This window comes from Lepisosteus platostomus, chromosome 14, assembly GCF_059453375.1.
Source record: "Lepisosteus platostomus isolate fLepPlt1 chromosome 14, fLepPlt1.hap1, whole genome shotgun sequence".
NCBI classification, from domain to species: Eukaryota; Metazoa; Chordata; class Actinopteri; order Semionotiformes; family Lepisosteidae; genus Lepisosteus; species Lepisosteus platostomus.
Window position 1 is genome coordinate 17123424 of NC_142624.1, and position 17216 is coordinate 17140639.

At 42.1% G+C, this 17216-nt stretch overlaps 1 protein-coding gene across 5 annotated transcripts in view; it reads left to right on the forward strand.

The window, feature by feature from the left end:
* Window positions 1-17216, forward strand: part of map3k13 (mitogen-activated protein kinase kinase kinase 13) — a 90330-nt gene that overhangs the window by 59233 nt on the left and 13881 nt on the right. For all 5 annotated transcript variants that reach the window (XM_088607259.1, XM_088607257.1, XM_088607256.1 and 2 more), the window contains 4 exons: window positions 11954-12112; window positions 12790-12948; window positions 14042-14150; window positions 15758-15867. In XM_088607259.1, coding sequence (XP_088463385.1) covers window positions 11954-12112; window positions 12790-12948; window positions 14042-14150; window positions 15758-15867 — 537 coding nt within the window. The remainder of the gene's footprint in view (window positions 1-11953; window positions 12113-12789; window positions 12949-14041; window positions 14151-15757; window positions 15868-17216) is intronic.

Below are 17216 nucleotides of genomic sequence, written 5' to 3' on the forward strand. Positions count from 1 at the left end.
CGAAATGTTATTATTTCTATCTGTAAAGCAGCAGTTGTCTAGCAGTCATCCTGGGCATCTTGGCTCAAGTTTCGTCCCCTGCAGCAGCTGTCTGAAACCACTACAGCAGAAGTGGCACTTGTGTCAGGAATGGATGATGATGTATTTTGGAACACATACTGTAGATTTGAGCATCTGAATTACTGGAAATCCCTTTCAGAAGACATTTATGAAAATCTCCTGTAAAATTAGTTTGTGTGTTTGAGTTTTCTTTGGGACCACAAAACCATATACACTTTCAAGATGTGTGCTCTGTTGTCTCAAAGATGTACAGTAACACTCCCTGAGGTTAGGTGTCAACTGCAGGACAAAGACATCTACCAGACTACCATGCAGCCATTTAGAAGGGGGCTGGATAATGCAGTACATTGTGGTGCCTGCACTGCAGGTTACCGCACATTTTTAAAAATCCTCAGTTGTCGGACTGCGCTACTTTGTAAAACCACCTGGTGAAGCCCTAAAAGCTAAATTTGGCCTGTGGAAGCATTTGAGCTGTTGCCAGAAAATGCCCGGTTTTGAATCCCAGTTAATGAGGGACAATTTTTTTTCCAGTTATAGAATTTAAGTTGTATACTGTTTAGACTTTTTATATTTTAAACTGTATATTACAGTATTTTAAATATTAAATTCATTAAAAAAGAGAGTTACAAAAACAAGATTACTTTAAATTTCAATTGTGAAAAATATATTTAATAATAATTAATAATAATTGCTTACACTTATATAGCGCTTTTCTGGACACTCGACTCAAAGCACTTTACAGGTAATGGGGACTCCCGTCCACCACCACCAATGTACAGCATCCACCTGGATGATCCGACGGCACCCATAGTGCGCCAGAACACTCACCACACATCAGCTATCAGTGGTGAGGAGAGCAGAATAATGAAGCCAATTCATAGAGGGGGATTATTAGGAGGACATGATTCGTAAGGGCCAATGGGAAATTTGGCCAGGACGCCGGTGTAAGATAGGGCTGCTAGGGCAATAGGATCCTATGCAGGACTCAAGACAACAGAAAGACACAAAGCAGAAACGCTAGGCTAAAACGAAAACCAGGAGGCAGGCGAGTAGGTCGGAACACAGAGAGACAAGGAGGAAGCAACAATCCAAAAACACTAGGCGAAATCGAATCCAGGAAGCAGGCGAGTAGTTCTGAACACGGAAGCACAAACGAGGAAGCAGCAATCCAAATCACAAGGCGAAAACGAGAAGCAGACTAGTAGATCAAAAACCGGAGAGAAGCAAGAGGTAAACGCGCACTAGGTAGCTCGAGGAGAATCCGCAATAGTGAGCGGGGAAGTGAGGAAAAAGGAGAACTAAAATAGAGACGGGAGAGAAAGGTGATTGGCGTTTACTTGCGGCGTGAGCTTGTTTTACACGGTGTGCGCGTGGGAATGCAAGAAGGAAGAGCAGCGCGAGTGGAATGCGTAACAGTACCCCCCCCCCCACAGGGTCGGCTCCTGACGACCTGATAGCTGGCGTGGGATGGGTGTGAAGGAAGTCACGAATAAGGTTTTGGTCCAGTATATCCACTTCAGAAACCCAGGAACGTTCTTCGGGACCATAACCCTCCCAGTCAATCAAAAACTGGCGGATACCTCTACGCCATCGGGTGTCCAAGATCTTATTCACAGTATAGGTGGGAAATCCATCCATCAGTCGGGGAGGAGGTGGGCGAGGTTGGCGAGCAGAAAGTGGGGATCTGTGGTAAGGCTTCAAGAGGGAAACATGGAAGGTGGGGTGAATCCTGAGGGTGGGGGGGAGGGCGAGGCGGTAAGAAACGGGGGTAACACGGGATAGAATTCTGAAAGGGCCAATGAAGTGAGGACCCAGCTTGCGGGGAAGGTTGCTGGAGTGGAATATTCTTGGATGACAACCAGACGAATTGGCCTCAACGTAAACGGGGAAAGGGGCGTCGGAGTCTATCGGCAGAAGTCTTCTGTCTCTGATAGGTCTTAAGCGGAGCAGTCCTGGCCTTCTTCCAGAGCTCCGGGAGGGAAGAAAAATATGCCCGAACAGCAGGGACATCAGAGTCGGGAATAGTGTCGGGGAAGAGCGAGGGTTGATAGCCCAGTGAACAGAGGAACGGCGACATATTAGTGGAGGAGGTATATAGAGAATTGTGGGCATATTCAGCCCAGGGGAGAAGGGAAGCCCAGTTATCATGGGCAGCGGAGACATAGGACCTGAGGTAAGTCAGCAGGTCCTGGTTAATCCTCTCCGCCTGAACATTGGCTTCGGGGTGGTAACCAGAAGTGAGGGAGGAGGATGTCCCTAAGGTCTGGCAGAAAGCCTTCCAAAATTTCGATATAAACTGCGGACCCCTGTCAGAAACAATATCCTTTGGAATGCCATGGAGGCGGAAAACATGTTGGACAAAAAGGTCTGCCATCTCCCGGGCTGATGGGAGGGCTGGAAGAGGAACAAAATGTGCAGCTTTAGAGAAACGGTCGATGACCACCATGATTGTTGTTTTACCGTGGCTTTTCGGGAGATCTGTCAGGAAGTCGACCGAGAGATGAGACCAAGGCCGTGAAGGAATGGGAAGAGGTTGTAAGAGACCAGCCCTCTTCTGCCGAGGGGTCTTGCTCCTAGCACAGGTGGGCCGGGCTCGTACGTATTCCGTTACATCAGGCTTTAGGGAAGGCCACCAGAAGTCCCTGGAAATGAATTCGATGGAACGACTGGTGCCAGTGTGAGCAGCGAAGCGGGAGTCATGTCCCCATTGAAGAACCGCGGAGTGCACTGAATCAGGAACAAAGAGTCGGTCCGGGGGGCACTGGGGAGGAACCGTGAGGTTCCGGAGAGCCCGTCTCACCTTGTCTTCGATGTCCCAATGTACAGCTGCGAGGAACCTGTCAGGCGGCACGATGGGCATTGGAGGGTCTTCGGAGTCCGTGGGGTCGTGAATGCGGGAAAGGGCATCAGCTTTGAGATTCTTGGAGCCTGGAGTATAGGTAATGAAAAAACGGAACCTTGAGAAGAACAGGGACCATCTAGCCTGGCGGGGCTTGAGGCGTTTAGCAGATTGCAGGTAGGCCAAGTTCTTGTGGTCAGTGAGGATAGTAAAGGGATGGATGGCCCCTTCCAGCCAGTGTCTCCACTCCTCCAAGGCAAGCTTGATGGTCAAAAGTTCCCTGTTCCCAACATCATAATTCATCTCGGCGGGGGATAGGCGTCTTGAAAAAAAGGCGCACAGATGGAGCGTGCCCTTCGAACCATGGCGTTGAGATAAAATGGCACCAACCCCAAGAGCTGAGGCATCGACCTCGAGCACAAAAGGAAGAGAGGGATTGGGATGACGGAGAACTGGGGCTGAGGAGAAGTTCTGCTTGAGACGAAGAAAGGCCCTATCAGCCTCTGGGGTCCACCTTCCCTGTCCAGGACCTTTACGAGTAAGGCAGGTGATGGGTGCTACAACAGAACTGAAGTTTTGGATGAAACGGCGGTAAAAGTTGGCAAAGCCTAGGAAACGCTGTACTTGTTTCAGGTTCTTGTGTGTGGGCCAGTCCAGGACAGCAGAGACCTTAGCAGGGTCCATTTCGACACCAAGAGAGGAGATTATATATCCTAGAAAGTGGATCCTGGACGTATGGAAAGTACACTTCTCCAGCTTGGCATAAAGATGGTTATTGATGAGTCGGGTGAGAACTTCGCGGACGTGAAGGACATGATCATCCATGTTGCAAGAAAAAATTAAAATATCATCAAGGTAAACCAAAACATACTTCTGAACGATGTCCCTAAAAATGTCATTCATAAAGCCCTGGAATACAGCAGGAGCATTAGCCAGGCCAAAGGGCATGACCTTATATTCATAATGACCAAGAGTAGTAATGAAGGCTGTCTTCCACTCGTCACCTTCACGGATGCAAATGAGGTTGTAGGCACCCAGTAGGTCAGGTTTGGTGAAGACAGAGGCCCCCTGAAATGATTCCAATGCAGAGTTAATGAGTGGAAGGGGATACCGGTTCTTGATAGTAATCTCATTAAGACCTCTATAATCGATGCAGGGCCGCAGGGATCCGTCCTTCTTATCCACGAAAAAGAAAACTGCACAGGCCGGAGAAGTAGACGGGCGAATGAAGCCAGATTCCAAGGAATCACGGATGTAGGACTCCAGGGCGTCAGATTCATTAAGAGAAAGTGGGTAGATTCTTCCTCTCGGAGGGAGGGTTCCAGGCAGTAGGTCAATGGTACAATCGGAGGGACGGTGTGGCGGCAAGGAGAGTGCTTTTTGCTTGCTGAAGGCGAGGTGCGGGTCAGAATATACAGAAAGGATTCCGCTGGTGTCCTCCTGGGAGATGTGAGCCGAGGAAAGTCTGAGAGGCAACTGCAGACAACGATGATGACAATTGGGTCCCCAGGCGAGTAGTTAACTGTTGGACCAGTGAAAGTGGGGGTTGTGCATCTTCAACCAAGGGTATCCAAGAACCAGAGGGTGGGAAGGAGAGTGGAGGAGTAGGAATTGGATGCTCTCAGTGTGGAGGGCGCCAATGCGGAGAGTAAGGGGAATTGTTTGCCATTCAACAAGAGTGAGAGGGGATCCGTCCAGGGTGAGGAGGCGAATAGGGGGAGAAACAGGGATGCGATGAATATTCCAAGTGGTGGCGAGTCCGGAGTCTAGGAAGTTTTCCTCTGTGCCTGAATCAACAAAAGCCAGAAGAGATTCTTTGAATCCATCCCCTGAAACCAGTGCGGGCAAAAAGAGGCCAGAAGAGGCAGAAGGGGCAAGAATACCGACCTTGACAGAGGGGAGGGAAGTACGGGGGGGCAGAGAGGGCATGAAGCTCGGAGATTGCCAGCAGCCCCGCAATAAAGGCAACAACCCTGGGAGAGTCGGCGGCATCGCTCCTCAGAAGACAGCCTGGAGAAGGAGGTCAGGCGGGAGGTGGCAGGAGGGGGTAGAAGCTGGGAGCGTTGTTCTTGGAGCCTGATATCAATTTCAGCCAGATGGGAGATGAGGTGCTCTAAGTAGGGAAAGTCCAATGGGAGATATGTGAGGTGGTCCTGGAAAGCAGAAGACAAGCCCTGGCAGAACTGGTGGATAAGAGCCTCTTCATTCCAGGGGACTTGGGAGGCCAGGAGGCGGAATTCCATGGCATAGTCTTGAAAAGAACAGGAACCGTGGGTGAGAGAGGTGAGTCGGGAGATGGCAATATGGTGGGAGTGGAGCTGACCAAAAATGGACTGCATGGCATCAGAGAACTGGTTGACATCAGCAGTCACAGGGAGATTCCGAGGGAGGAGGGAGGTAGCCCAGTCCAGGGCTCGACCGGAGAGGTGGGAGACCATGAAGACAATCTTCTCTCTGTCAGAGGGAAAACAGTCTGGTCGAAGGTGGAAGGCCATCCAGCACTGGATTTAAAAATTCTGAAGCTTTGCTGGGTCACCCTCAAATTTCTCCGGGGTGGGAGGGGGCAAGCGGCAAGCAGCAGCAGCCAGGGGAGAGACAGGCACAGGAGCCACTGGAGGGGGTGGTGGCCGGGTGATGTGGTCCACTAGGCGTTGAACTGCAGTGGTCAGTTGTAGAAGAGCCTGGGACTGCTGTTGCAAAAAGGTGGTGGTGGAGTTCTGGTCCGCTAGATCCATGTTGGCTCACTATTCTGTAAGATAGGGCTGCTAGGGCAATAGGATCCTATGCAGGACTCAAGACAACAGAAAGACACAAAGCAGAAACGCTAGGCTAAAACGAAAACCAGGAGGCAGGCGAGTAGGTCGGAACACAGAGAAACAAGGAGGAAGCAACAATCCAAAAACACTAGGCGAAATCGAATCCAGGAAGCAGGCGAGTAGTTCTGAACATGGAAGCACAAACGAGGAAGCAGCAATCCAAATCACAAGGCGAAAACGAAAACGAGAAGCAGACTAGGAGATCGAAAACCGGAGAGAAGCAAGAGGTAAACGCGCACTAGGGAGCTCGAGGAGAATCCGCAATAGTGAGCGGGGAAGTGAGGAAAAAGGAGAACTAAAATAGAGACGGGAGAGAAAGGTGATTGGCGTTTACTTGCGGCGTGAGCTTGTTTTACAGGGTGCGCGCGTGGGAATGCAAGAAGGAAGAGCAGCGCGAGTGGAATGCGTAACAGCCGGGGTTACACCCCTACTCTTTTCGAGAAATGCCCTGGGATTTTTAATGACTACAGAGAGTCAGGACCTCGGTTTTATGTCTCATGGGAGACCCCCTGCTGGCCCCACTAACACCTCTTCCAGCAGCAACCTTGGTTTTTCCCAGGAGGTCTCCCATCCAGGTACTGACCAGGCTCACACCTGCTTAGCTTCAGTGGGTTGCCAGTTGTGAGTTGCAGGGTGATATGGCTGCTGGCTGCCATATATTTCACATATACTGTTCTGTAATGGCTTTAAAGCCATACAGTCTCATATGATATATATACAAAACATACATACAGTAGATGGTAGTGGTAGCTAAATATAAAAAATACAAAGTACACACAGTATTCTACCGTCTTCATAAGCATTTTATGCATTATAGTCTTTAACTCTGTAACTTGCGGTGGTTATTTTGGAAAAGTTTTGATGTGCTTGTTCTAACTATATAAAGTTTATATACTTCATAAAAAACTATAATGTTTTTACCTTTTCAAAGAATATGTAATAAGAACACTTACTGTTATTGTAAAAAAAGGTGTAATGCTGATTAAATGCCACGTGATGGGGAATATTAATGTAATCTTAGGTCCTATTGTTGTTTTGTTCAGTTCAGCAGTTTGAAATGTTTTTGAGTTGTGTGGAGTTCTCTGGTTCAGTTGCTGAATAGATTTATGAGGATAATGTGATTAGGACAGGGAGATCAGGAAGAGAGTGGAGTAGTAAAGTTTGCTGTTCAGAAATAAACTGCAATAAATATATCTGTCTCCATGCAGTTTCAATCTGTCCTGGCAGAGTGTTACACCACATTCTGTAAAAATATTTCATACATACTGTACTGTAGTAGCTTTAACATGGTATCATACTGTATGTACCATATATTTGTACAGTATACAATCACACTGCAGTTCATTGATGTGTAAGCTACAGTTTCGGTATGTCTGTGGATCTGACTTCATGGGATTCGCGTGTGTGGAACATCGGGAGAGGAGACCAAGCAGGCTCTTTGTTTTGATTATACTGTGAATGAATCCCCGAAGCATATCGTCCAAGTTTCAAAATTACTTAAAAAAATAAACCTTTGTTGAGTTTGCACAAGAGACAAAAGATTCCTTTTGAGAAGTCATGTACTACTTGCAAAGTAGCTGATTTTGACAAACAGCCAATTTTGCTTGAAGAATTTAAAACCTGTCTGTACTGTAGCTTTCATTAATTGAGCAGAAAGTCACCTTGTTCTTACAATCCGCTCTGTTAGCGGAGTTTGTGTTAACACACCCTTTTGAATTAATTTTCATCACCTTCATCACCTTTCTGTCCAGGGGGTGGGGGTTGGGGAGAGTGATAGAGAGTGTAATAAAACCCCACACCCAGTTTCTCTTCCCCCTACTAGGTGATAATGCACTATCTGGCTGGCACAAAACAATCCCTCCCGGGCTCTTTTTGAGCATCTAGGAGATGGTCTAGAGTTTCATTCGTGTTATTATATTATTATTTATATTAACATTATTATTAATATTTCATATGTACAGTTAGAAAGTCAGAAATGTGAATATAGTTTGCATATTATTTTATTTGTGAGAGAATTGCAATTATATATGTTATTGTATTAACAGTTACAACAGATATTTCGCACCTGAAAACTTGGGTTTTTGTATTATAGTGGGAGTGTGAAGATTGAGTGAGCACTGGGGCACACAGTGAGATTAACATGATTACTGAGACGGATAATTTTAGTGAATATATTGACAAATGTCTGGATTTTGGATTTCACAAAGCAAGATAAATTTGTATCTAGTGGTGAATTAGCTATGTGACATTGTCCCCGTGAAGTTTTCAGGAAAGGGGGTTAGTGGTCAACGTCCCCACCCTGTAGTGCCCATAGAGTGCTAGTTTTAATATAACAGTGTATTACTCTGATCTCTATCTTCCAAGTACGTTTTTTAGGCGTTTGTAATTGATAATATTACTATATTTTGTATCGTTATTCAGTTTGTACCTACGTGTTAGTTGGTGGGCAAAAGTTCGAGGTGAAAATGCTTCCACAAGGAGGGTACCTTTAAAGCGGAGAAGACAGCACTTTTGGCACTCCATCTGTTTAAAGCCCTGGCCAAATACTCAGACAGTACTGTACATACAGTTAAAATTCAAACTGAAGTAAAAACTACACATCCCAGTTAACATGGCGGTGCTTGTGATCATTGAGTTTAACCAACAAAACAGGGCAAAAAATCAGTCACATGACTTTGAAGCTACATTTCACAAGCTTAACCTCTCAGCATCAATGCGAAATTTAAACGATAGGCTACCTCAAACTGTGAGCTACTTGGCTCTGTTTGTCACTTAAGCCATTCCTAATTGCCATTTAAGTCATAGAAGTGGGAAGACCGTCTTCCCTCTGGCTGCCTGAATTGTCCTCTTCTGTGTCCAAATCGCAGCAAGTGAGAAAAGGTAGAGAGAGAGACAGACAGAAAAAAGTGAATCCTAGCTACAATATATTTATATATTTTGTGGTAAGGGAAGCAAAACAACTGCTCGTAATTAGTGTAAGATTTATAGCTGAAATCTGAGCCTAAATATAGAGTTATAGAGACAAACAGAGGAATGTTGGAAATGTGTAATTTTTCTGGAGCAGAAATACAAATAGAAAATAAAAGCCTTTTGACATCTCTAATTTTGCTCATGGTCTCCAAAATGAACAAGAAAAACATTTTCAGAGAGAAACTACTTAGAATAAGTAATTAGAAAGTTGAGCAGTCTACTTTCTTATTCATTTGATCAGTGAAATTTCACCTGCAGAAGATCGCACCAGAGACAACACTAGCTCTGCTTGCTGTAGAAGTTCAGGAAAGGGTGAATTAAGCCATGTCAAGTGATTGGTAATCAGTAATAACAGTTTAAAATGTGGATAGATTAATGTGATGTGTATTTAGAAATGGAGCAGGTGTTACTTTGAAATGAGCAAACAGAAAAAAAGTAAATCATGACCAGACATGGTTCAGAAGAGGAATGCAGGAACAGCTGCAAAAGCTTAGATATCCAAAAAATATAACAGAAAGCTGTGTTACAAAAGAACATGTGAAAACTGTTGAATGTTTACATAGATACTGAAATTAGGTTAAACAGTTTAATCTAAATGTATTAAATGTAAACATATTTTAGATTTTGTGTAGTTCCTTGCATTGAACTGTTTGTTGGATGCACATAAATAGAAGAAATAGGCAAACATACAGTAGCTGTAAGATATTTATATTTAGAGGCAATTTGTTTAAATAACAAACTAGTTATGGATACTGATGTGCCAGAAGGGTGGAAAGGCTGTTTCCTTAAGCCAGCACTTTAAAATGTATCCTTAGTAACTGCATCTCATAGCGGGTATCTTTTTTTAAAATCTTTCCACATGTAATGTAATTAGGAAGTACAATAAACTGTCGCTTGTCGATTTACGTTGCTTGATTAATTTAAAAAAATAAGTTTAAAGGCAGACACACTCGGTGCTGAAAGCACTCCAGGCTGCAGAAAGGTCTTTCAGTGCCGCCTCTTCTCTGATGGAGATCAGTGGGTGGTTTGCTATTTTCTCAGCAACCTGCTGATCTGCTTCACACCACAGGAAGACTCGAGAATGTGATTTTTTCTGTATGAAACGTGTATTGTGTTAACAAAATTTAAGTGTTTAAAACAGAGGTACAGCTTACACTAAGCTGTATATTACTCTTTGAATAGTAATTCTCGCGTTATGAACTCCCTTACACCTGGGATCCATTTTATTTAAACTAAGGTTTCTAAAAATGCTGCCAAATACTAGATGTTGTTAAAATAAAAGTTGTGAAAATGTTCATAAATCACGATTTTTAAAATGCCTGTGGTTTGAAGGCTTTGTGTCATTTGTTTGCAGTTATTGACATCTGAAACGTTGTGTCTCATAAGTAGGCGTTTTAATAAGAAAGCAAAGGTTATGAAAACTGGAGAAAACGAATTATTCTGAACAAAATACAAGTTTGGAATTATGATTTATTATTAATAAATTAATATTGTTAATAATAATCATACGTTATTGTAGTTCAGTTTCAGTGGTCTTTTTAATACCATTTTGTTATTCTCGATTATAATTTTAATATATGCGCTTTCATTGTAAGGCTTGTTGTAAAGGTTTGTGTTAAATTGCCCTACTGGGATGAATAAAGTATTCTGAATTTAATTCAATTACACTGGTTGAACTGGTTTTTACTTCCACTGTTGATAGTATTCATGTTTGCTCTTTCATGTTTTTAATAATATCATTTAACATTGGACACATTGTGATAGTCAATATCAGTCAATAAACAGTCAATATAGTGTACAGAATATTTACTATTTTTATTTAAAAGGAGTCTTTGTTAGAAGAAAAACTTGTGCCCTAAGCGCAAAAAAAAAACCCTGGACCTCCCTGCTTGGAAACATAGCTGAAACAGACAGGTCAGAATGTTTCCAAAGCAATCACAAGTGAATGAGTCAAAGAAATTGATGCATATGTTTTTAAAGAAAGTGGAATAGAGTAATACTACCAGCTATATAAATATATTATATTTAGATCCTTATATTAATATTGAGATTAATTTCTTTAGTTATGCAATTCCATATTATATTCCCTATTAAGAGGATTCTAAAAAGTACACATTTCTTTACTGCAATAAGGACAGCAAATATTCATAGAAAAAGTTAAAACATTATAGCTTTTTATAAAGTATATAAACTTCATATAGTCAGACCGAGCATGTCAAACCTTATCAAAAACCACAGTAAGTGACTGAGTTAAAAGACTTTGATATAAAATGTTTATGAAGAAAGTGGAATACTATTGTGTATTTGTTTTTATTTTAGCTACCACTACCAGCCATATACAGTATGTTAAATATATTTATATTCCTAAATTAATATTGTTTATGTCGTTCAGAGACATTATGCTCCTGTTATTTTTATGCTCAGCTACCTAAATTTCCCTTTAGTTGTAAAATCCCATATAAATATCTATATTAAGTTTATTAAAACATCCACAGTAGAGAGATTAAATTAAGTAATTCTTTCACTTACATGTAATACACCACAAGTGCCACCTGTTGATCATCTTTGGCCAGTGAACCACATGCTGCAGTAGAGTTCAGCCCCTGTAGTGCATTACAGGGTTTTGACGTACATTCTGAATGGCTACATCTGTATTCTTACTAGGTTACTTGTTGGAGAATGTGAATGGCTGCTACCCAATCCAGTTTGAGGATACCCCAGCCCAGCTAACTCTGCCCATCTGTTCCTAAGTGTGACTGGCTAATTCTTTACCACTGCTACAAAACACATTACTTGACTACCCGGCTTACCTGACTTCCTCTTTATGATCTCTTATGATATTTGATCTCAAAAACATGTTATACTGACTTAAGAAGGTATTTGGAAGCTTTGTCTTCTAAAAACAATTAACCGTTTTCTTTCCAAATATTTGTGTTGAATTTCATCTGAAAAAGAGCTTACCTTGTTGATTATTAAACAAATGATTATCATCAAAACAAGAAGCAAACACAGTTCTCTGGATATAATCACTAATGGCCATTTGGCTATAATCATGCAATGGAGTCTTTCACTACTAAGTAGTCAGCAAGCCTTTTTGAACTGAACATCTCTGAAATATACAGTACCTGCAGGACAACCAGAATTGAAGAAAGTAATGCTACGGCAGTGATTCTGCTGCATCAAAAGGTCATTCTATCTGGGCACTGCTAACAGTGATTTTAATTGTTTTGATCTAAGTGATGACCTCCTGTGTTCTTTTTGATGTCAGTGTATTGGTCACCCACAATGATGCTGTGAAGATCTCAGACTTTGGGACTTCTAAGGAGCTCAGTGACAAGAGTACCAAGATGTCCTTCGCTGGAACAGTTGCCTGGATGGCTCCTGAGGTGATCCGCAATGAACCTGTGTCTGAGAAGGTGGACATTTGGTAAGTATGAATGACTCAGGACTGATAAATTGACAATCCTACAACGCAACCATTAGCACCAAATAAAGTTTTAGTTAAGGTGAAAGTCATTCATTATTAGTAAAGTAGTATTGAATGCTTGAATGCATGAGTGCATTGTTGAGTCTCCATTGTGAATGAGATGTCTCCTTAAATATACCTTCCCAAAAAACCTCTTATCACTGCTGGAGAATCCAATCCATGTAAGTTGACTGTCATACCAAATTCTAAAAAATGTAAGATTTAGTCTGATGAAAACAGACATTTTTTTTTGCTGTATTTTACGTCCTTTCATTCAGACCATTTTTTCTTTTATGACATTTTTCTAAGTCCCTACTGACATAATGACAGAGTGCTATGAGTAATCAATTTAAAAATAACAATCTGTGTGCAATCTGTGTCACATTAAGTTTTCAGTGGTTTAGTCTCATTTTTTGTTAATGATTGATTTAAGTGTCGTAGCTCTACTGATCATGTTTAAGACATTTACTGTATATATGGAGCCTTGAAGCGTAATTGTGATTTATTTAAAATTTCCCACGCAACCTTAATATGACCCCTGTAAAACCCTGTTTAAAAATGTCACACTAATGTTAAATACAAAATTGATTGGCATCTTCAAAACCTGTTATGTTAATATCATTTTCTACTATGTGCAGGTCATTTGGAGTAGTGCTATGGGAACTGCTGACAGGAGAAATCCCCTACAAAGACGTAGATTCCTCTGCTATCATCTGGGGAGTGGGCAGCAACAGCCTTCACCTCCCTGTCCCTTCAACCTGTCCTGATGGCTTCAAGATCTTAATGAAACAGACATGGTAAGAGGCAGGGATCACCACAATGCGTCTCGGATCCTCTTGAAAATTAGATGATGTATCTCAGGGTGTTTTATCCTATTAATAAACTTAGTAAAATTGTCAATTATACTGGAGAAACTCAATGTCTGTCCAGTAGCCAAATAGAAATCTAAATATTTTATCTCAACCAGTAAATAAAGGCACACACTTGGAACAGAGGTTGAACTTGAAAACCTTGATGATGCTGGTTTGAATTTTAGTCATGTCAATAGCTGATTGTAACCAGGATTTCCCAAGAGGCAGAGTTTCATTGTCTGAGCATTGAGAGTGCAGAGTTGGGATTAGTCGGGCAGTGTTTTTTAGCTTTCCAGGAAATAGCAGTGACTTGGGAGAACAGCTGCAGGCTTGACGTGATGTTACCTTCAATCATAAGGTAAGCCTGAAGATAAGGTGGCGTGAAGAAGACTCCGCGGCTGAAACATTGTGTTTTCTTTCTTCTTTTTTCAGCATGGAATAAACCTATTACTTGTTCCTTTGTAGTATATAACTCATTTCTCTTACAAGCTTGAAACCCTGTCTTTATAGTGCCTACACAAACTTTCATTTATTATGGATTATGGTTTCAGTTACCCTTAGCCCTTTGTTTCAGGTTTTACAGAATAGCTTTAATTTTTAATCTAATCACTTAATTCCTATTCACTCCATCAGTCTCCAGAATTTTGCAGACGATAATACCATCTCCTTACTATTCCCTTATTTTTGTGGACAGTAGCCATTAGAACAAAATACAGAATTTTGTAAAAAATCTATAAAAGGGTCTAGTGCGACTTTCCTGACTTCATAAGTATTGGAATAAATATTTAATTTAATAATTGAGCCATTTTCAAAAGATTGTGTTCTAAATTAATATAGGAATATACCATTTAGAATAGTTTTAAAGGAATCGGGAAGCTTGGGTATTTAGTTCGATCCAGGAGTGGCATGTATTAGTGTACATGCTGCCACAACGTAGCACAAGAGTACTGTGATGTTTATGTAGTGCACTGAGGGAGTGCAAAGATGGTAAAAGTGCTGCTCTCTTTCTCACTCTCTAACCCTCTTTGTTCTACTGCAGGCAGGGAAAGCCTAGAAACAGACCCTCCTTCAGGCAGATCCTCCTGCACCTGGACATTGCCTCAGCTGACGTGCTGGGTACACCTCAGGAGACCTACTTCAAATCCCAGGTCAGCCCACAGACCCACTTAGAGCTAAAAGCCTGTCTTTGTCCATAGGATGTCAATTCCTGAGTGGCGCTTTTCATTTCTATATTTAACTACCATCATAAATAAGTCCATGGATGTGAAAAACACTTGAGACTTAGTACTTGTCAGTGTCTGATGAACCAAAATGGTTAAAGTATTCTTATTTCTGCATTAAGGCTCAGAGCGCCTTGCCTGTTTTAGGTACATACTGTAGTCAGCTTCTCTACCTGGTATAAAACAATCCAAGCTTAGTAGTCAACTTGTGCTACTTTTTAGTTCTAAGTTAAAAATACTGATTCCATTCTCAACAGCCCATTAACCTTCTTATATTTCATTACTACTTAATACTAAATGCATATTGTAGTGCAAGCCTTCACAAGATGATGTAGTAATGTAAAAAAAAGCCTCAACCAGTGTTCAGGTACCTGTCTTGTTTACTGACAAGCTGACACGGAAATGACTGAGGCTGCTACTCTTGTGAGAGCTTCCCCTCTCTCATTAACCTTAAACTCCCTCTAAACCATTCAATACTCCTAGGCCGTTCACTTCTTAACATGGGAGTTTAACCATTTTCCACTACTATGGTCACACCATAAGACTCATCTTCTCTGAATTTCCTGACACATTCCGCTCAAGCAGAGCAGACATGGACAGATGACTCAGCGCATGCCTTCTGTTGCCCAGACAGACCTGTACTCTGTAGCATTGCTCAGTCCTCTCCGGGATTGTTGCTGGAATCCTCATCTTACCAGCATTAGATTTTTCTTCTGCTGTATCACTGCGAGAGCCAACTTCTCACTGTCCTCCTGACAAAGATAATCTACCCCGCTTGCCCCTCACTGACATATCAGCCAGGCAGCTAAAATCTCAAAGGCTCACATCTCACCACACCATACAGTAAAATTTATATTTTACTGTATCACCCAAAACAGTTACTTAGATCAGCCTGTTATTTATTATAATTATTTGAAGTTTCCGTGACACAAGCTTACATGAACACAACAGTCAGAATTATGCCAGTGTCACACTACATGACTTTTCCTAGGATTTTCAGTCGTAGCCTTCATTTACAGAATCGTAAGAAAAATCACAGTGAATTGTAGATAGTCGCAGCCCGTGCCCGTTACTGTCATATGTGCAGTGTGACACCCCCAGCGACCCAGCGCTCTTAACAGCCCCTACGACTCTCTGCGGCTCACTACGATCAAACAGGTTTGATTTTCTCATAGCGAGTCGCAAGTTGTATGGGTGGGCTCTTTTGTCTGCAACAGTCAACAGCCAATGAGCGCTCAACCGGAGGTACAATGCGGCTGCAATGAAAGAAGGAAAGCGAGTATTTTGGACGGTAAATGGAGGAGAGGCTTGTCGACCTTTGGAGTCAGCACAGTCTGTTTGATGTTTCGTGTTTGTTTACTTTCGTGAGGTGTTCTTCCTCTTATTCCGATCAACTGAGAAATTCCTAAAATAGTAGGATGCAATGCAGTGGCTGTATTTCCCCTCATATTGCTTATCAAGTATGTGCTTCTATTTGGCATTGTTTGTAGGATTTGTACAAATCTTGGCATTGTTTGTGTGATGTGATGTTGCAGGCGGAGTGGAGAGAGGAGGTGAAGAAACACTTTGAGAAGATCAAAAGTGAGGGAACATGCATCCACCGACTAGATGAGGAGCTGATCCGCCGCAGGAGAGATGAACTGAGGTGTGGGACATGTTTTTGCACTGTTCCATAGTCCTGGAAATCCCTTCAATAACTGACCTCTTACTTAAAACACCTGGAAAATGTATTAAGAAAAAATAAATTACCTCAAAGTAAGATGGCAAAATTAGTGTTAACTCTAGTATGTACAGAGTTAAATGTACAGTGGTGTAAAAAAAAGGAAGTACACCCCATGAAAGGTATGTCTTTTTTTACTTTTTTGGACAAAAGGATATTTGATTGCCATTTCAACAGTACTGATAGATAAAGGTGATCCAATTTTTAAAAATAACATTGAAAAATCACATATTGCACACATTTGTACTATTTAAATCAACAGAAATGCAAATGCCTTGTGCGTAAAAGTTTGTACACCCCTACCTTTATCATTGCATCAAATGCCTAAAATTAGAATCACGTGCACTAAAACAGCTGCAAATAATTAGAACATCACTCAAGAGTAACTTGGAGGGCACTGCCTTATACAGTATAAACATCAAAAACCTGTGGTCTGGTTTGGTCTTAGTAATTGAGGTATGTGGCTACATCATGCCAAGATCAAAAGTGCTCTCTGAGGCCCTCCGAAGAAAGACTGTTGATGCCTATGAGTCTGGGAAGGGTTTTAAAGCCATTTCCAAGCAATTTGTAGTCAATCACTCCACTGTCCCAGAGATCATCTACAAATGGAGAAAATGTCAAACCACTGGCAATCTATCTAGGCCAGGTCATCCCACCAAATTCAGCCCAAGAGCTGACCGAAAGATGCTGCAGGAGGTCCCCAAGAACCCCAGGATAACATCAAGGGATTTAAAGGCAAAGTCTTGCCTCAGTCAATGGCAAAGTACATGAGTCAATCATCCGAAAGAGACTACACAACTTTGCCCTATATGCGAGGTCAGTAAGGAAGAAGCCTCTGCTCTCAAACATGAATATAGATGCATGAGTGAAGTTTGCTAGACAACACCTAGGTGAAGATCAGGATCATTGAAACAATGTGCTCTGGAAGGATTAGAAAAAAGGTAGAGCTGTTTGGCCACAATGCCAGACGTCATGTGACCAAACTGCCTTTGACCAAAGGAACCTCATACCAACAGTAAAGCATGGTGGTGGAAGCATTATGGTTTGGGGCTGCTCTTCTGCCTTTGGGCCTGGCCAGTTTGCAATCATAGAGTCAACCATTAATTCCACATTGTACCAGAGACTACTTGAGGAGAATGTGAGGCTGTCTTTCAAAAGCTGAAGCTGCACCATAAGTGGACCTTGCAACAAGACAATGACCCAAAACACTCAAGCAAATCCACAAAAGAATGTCTCAAAAAGAAGAAATGGAGGGTTATGGAATGGCCAGGTCA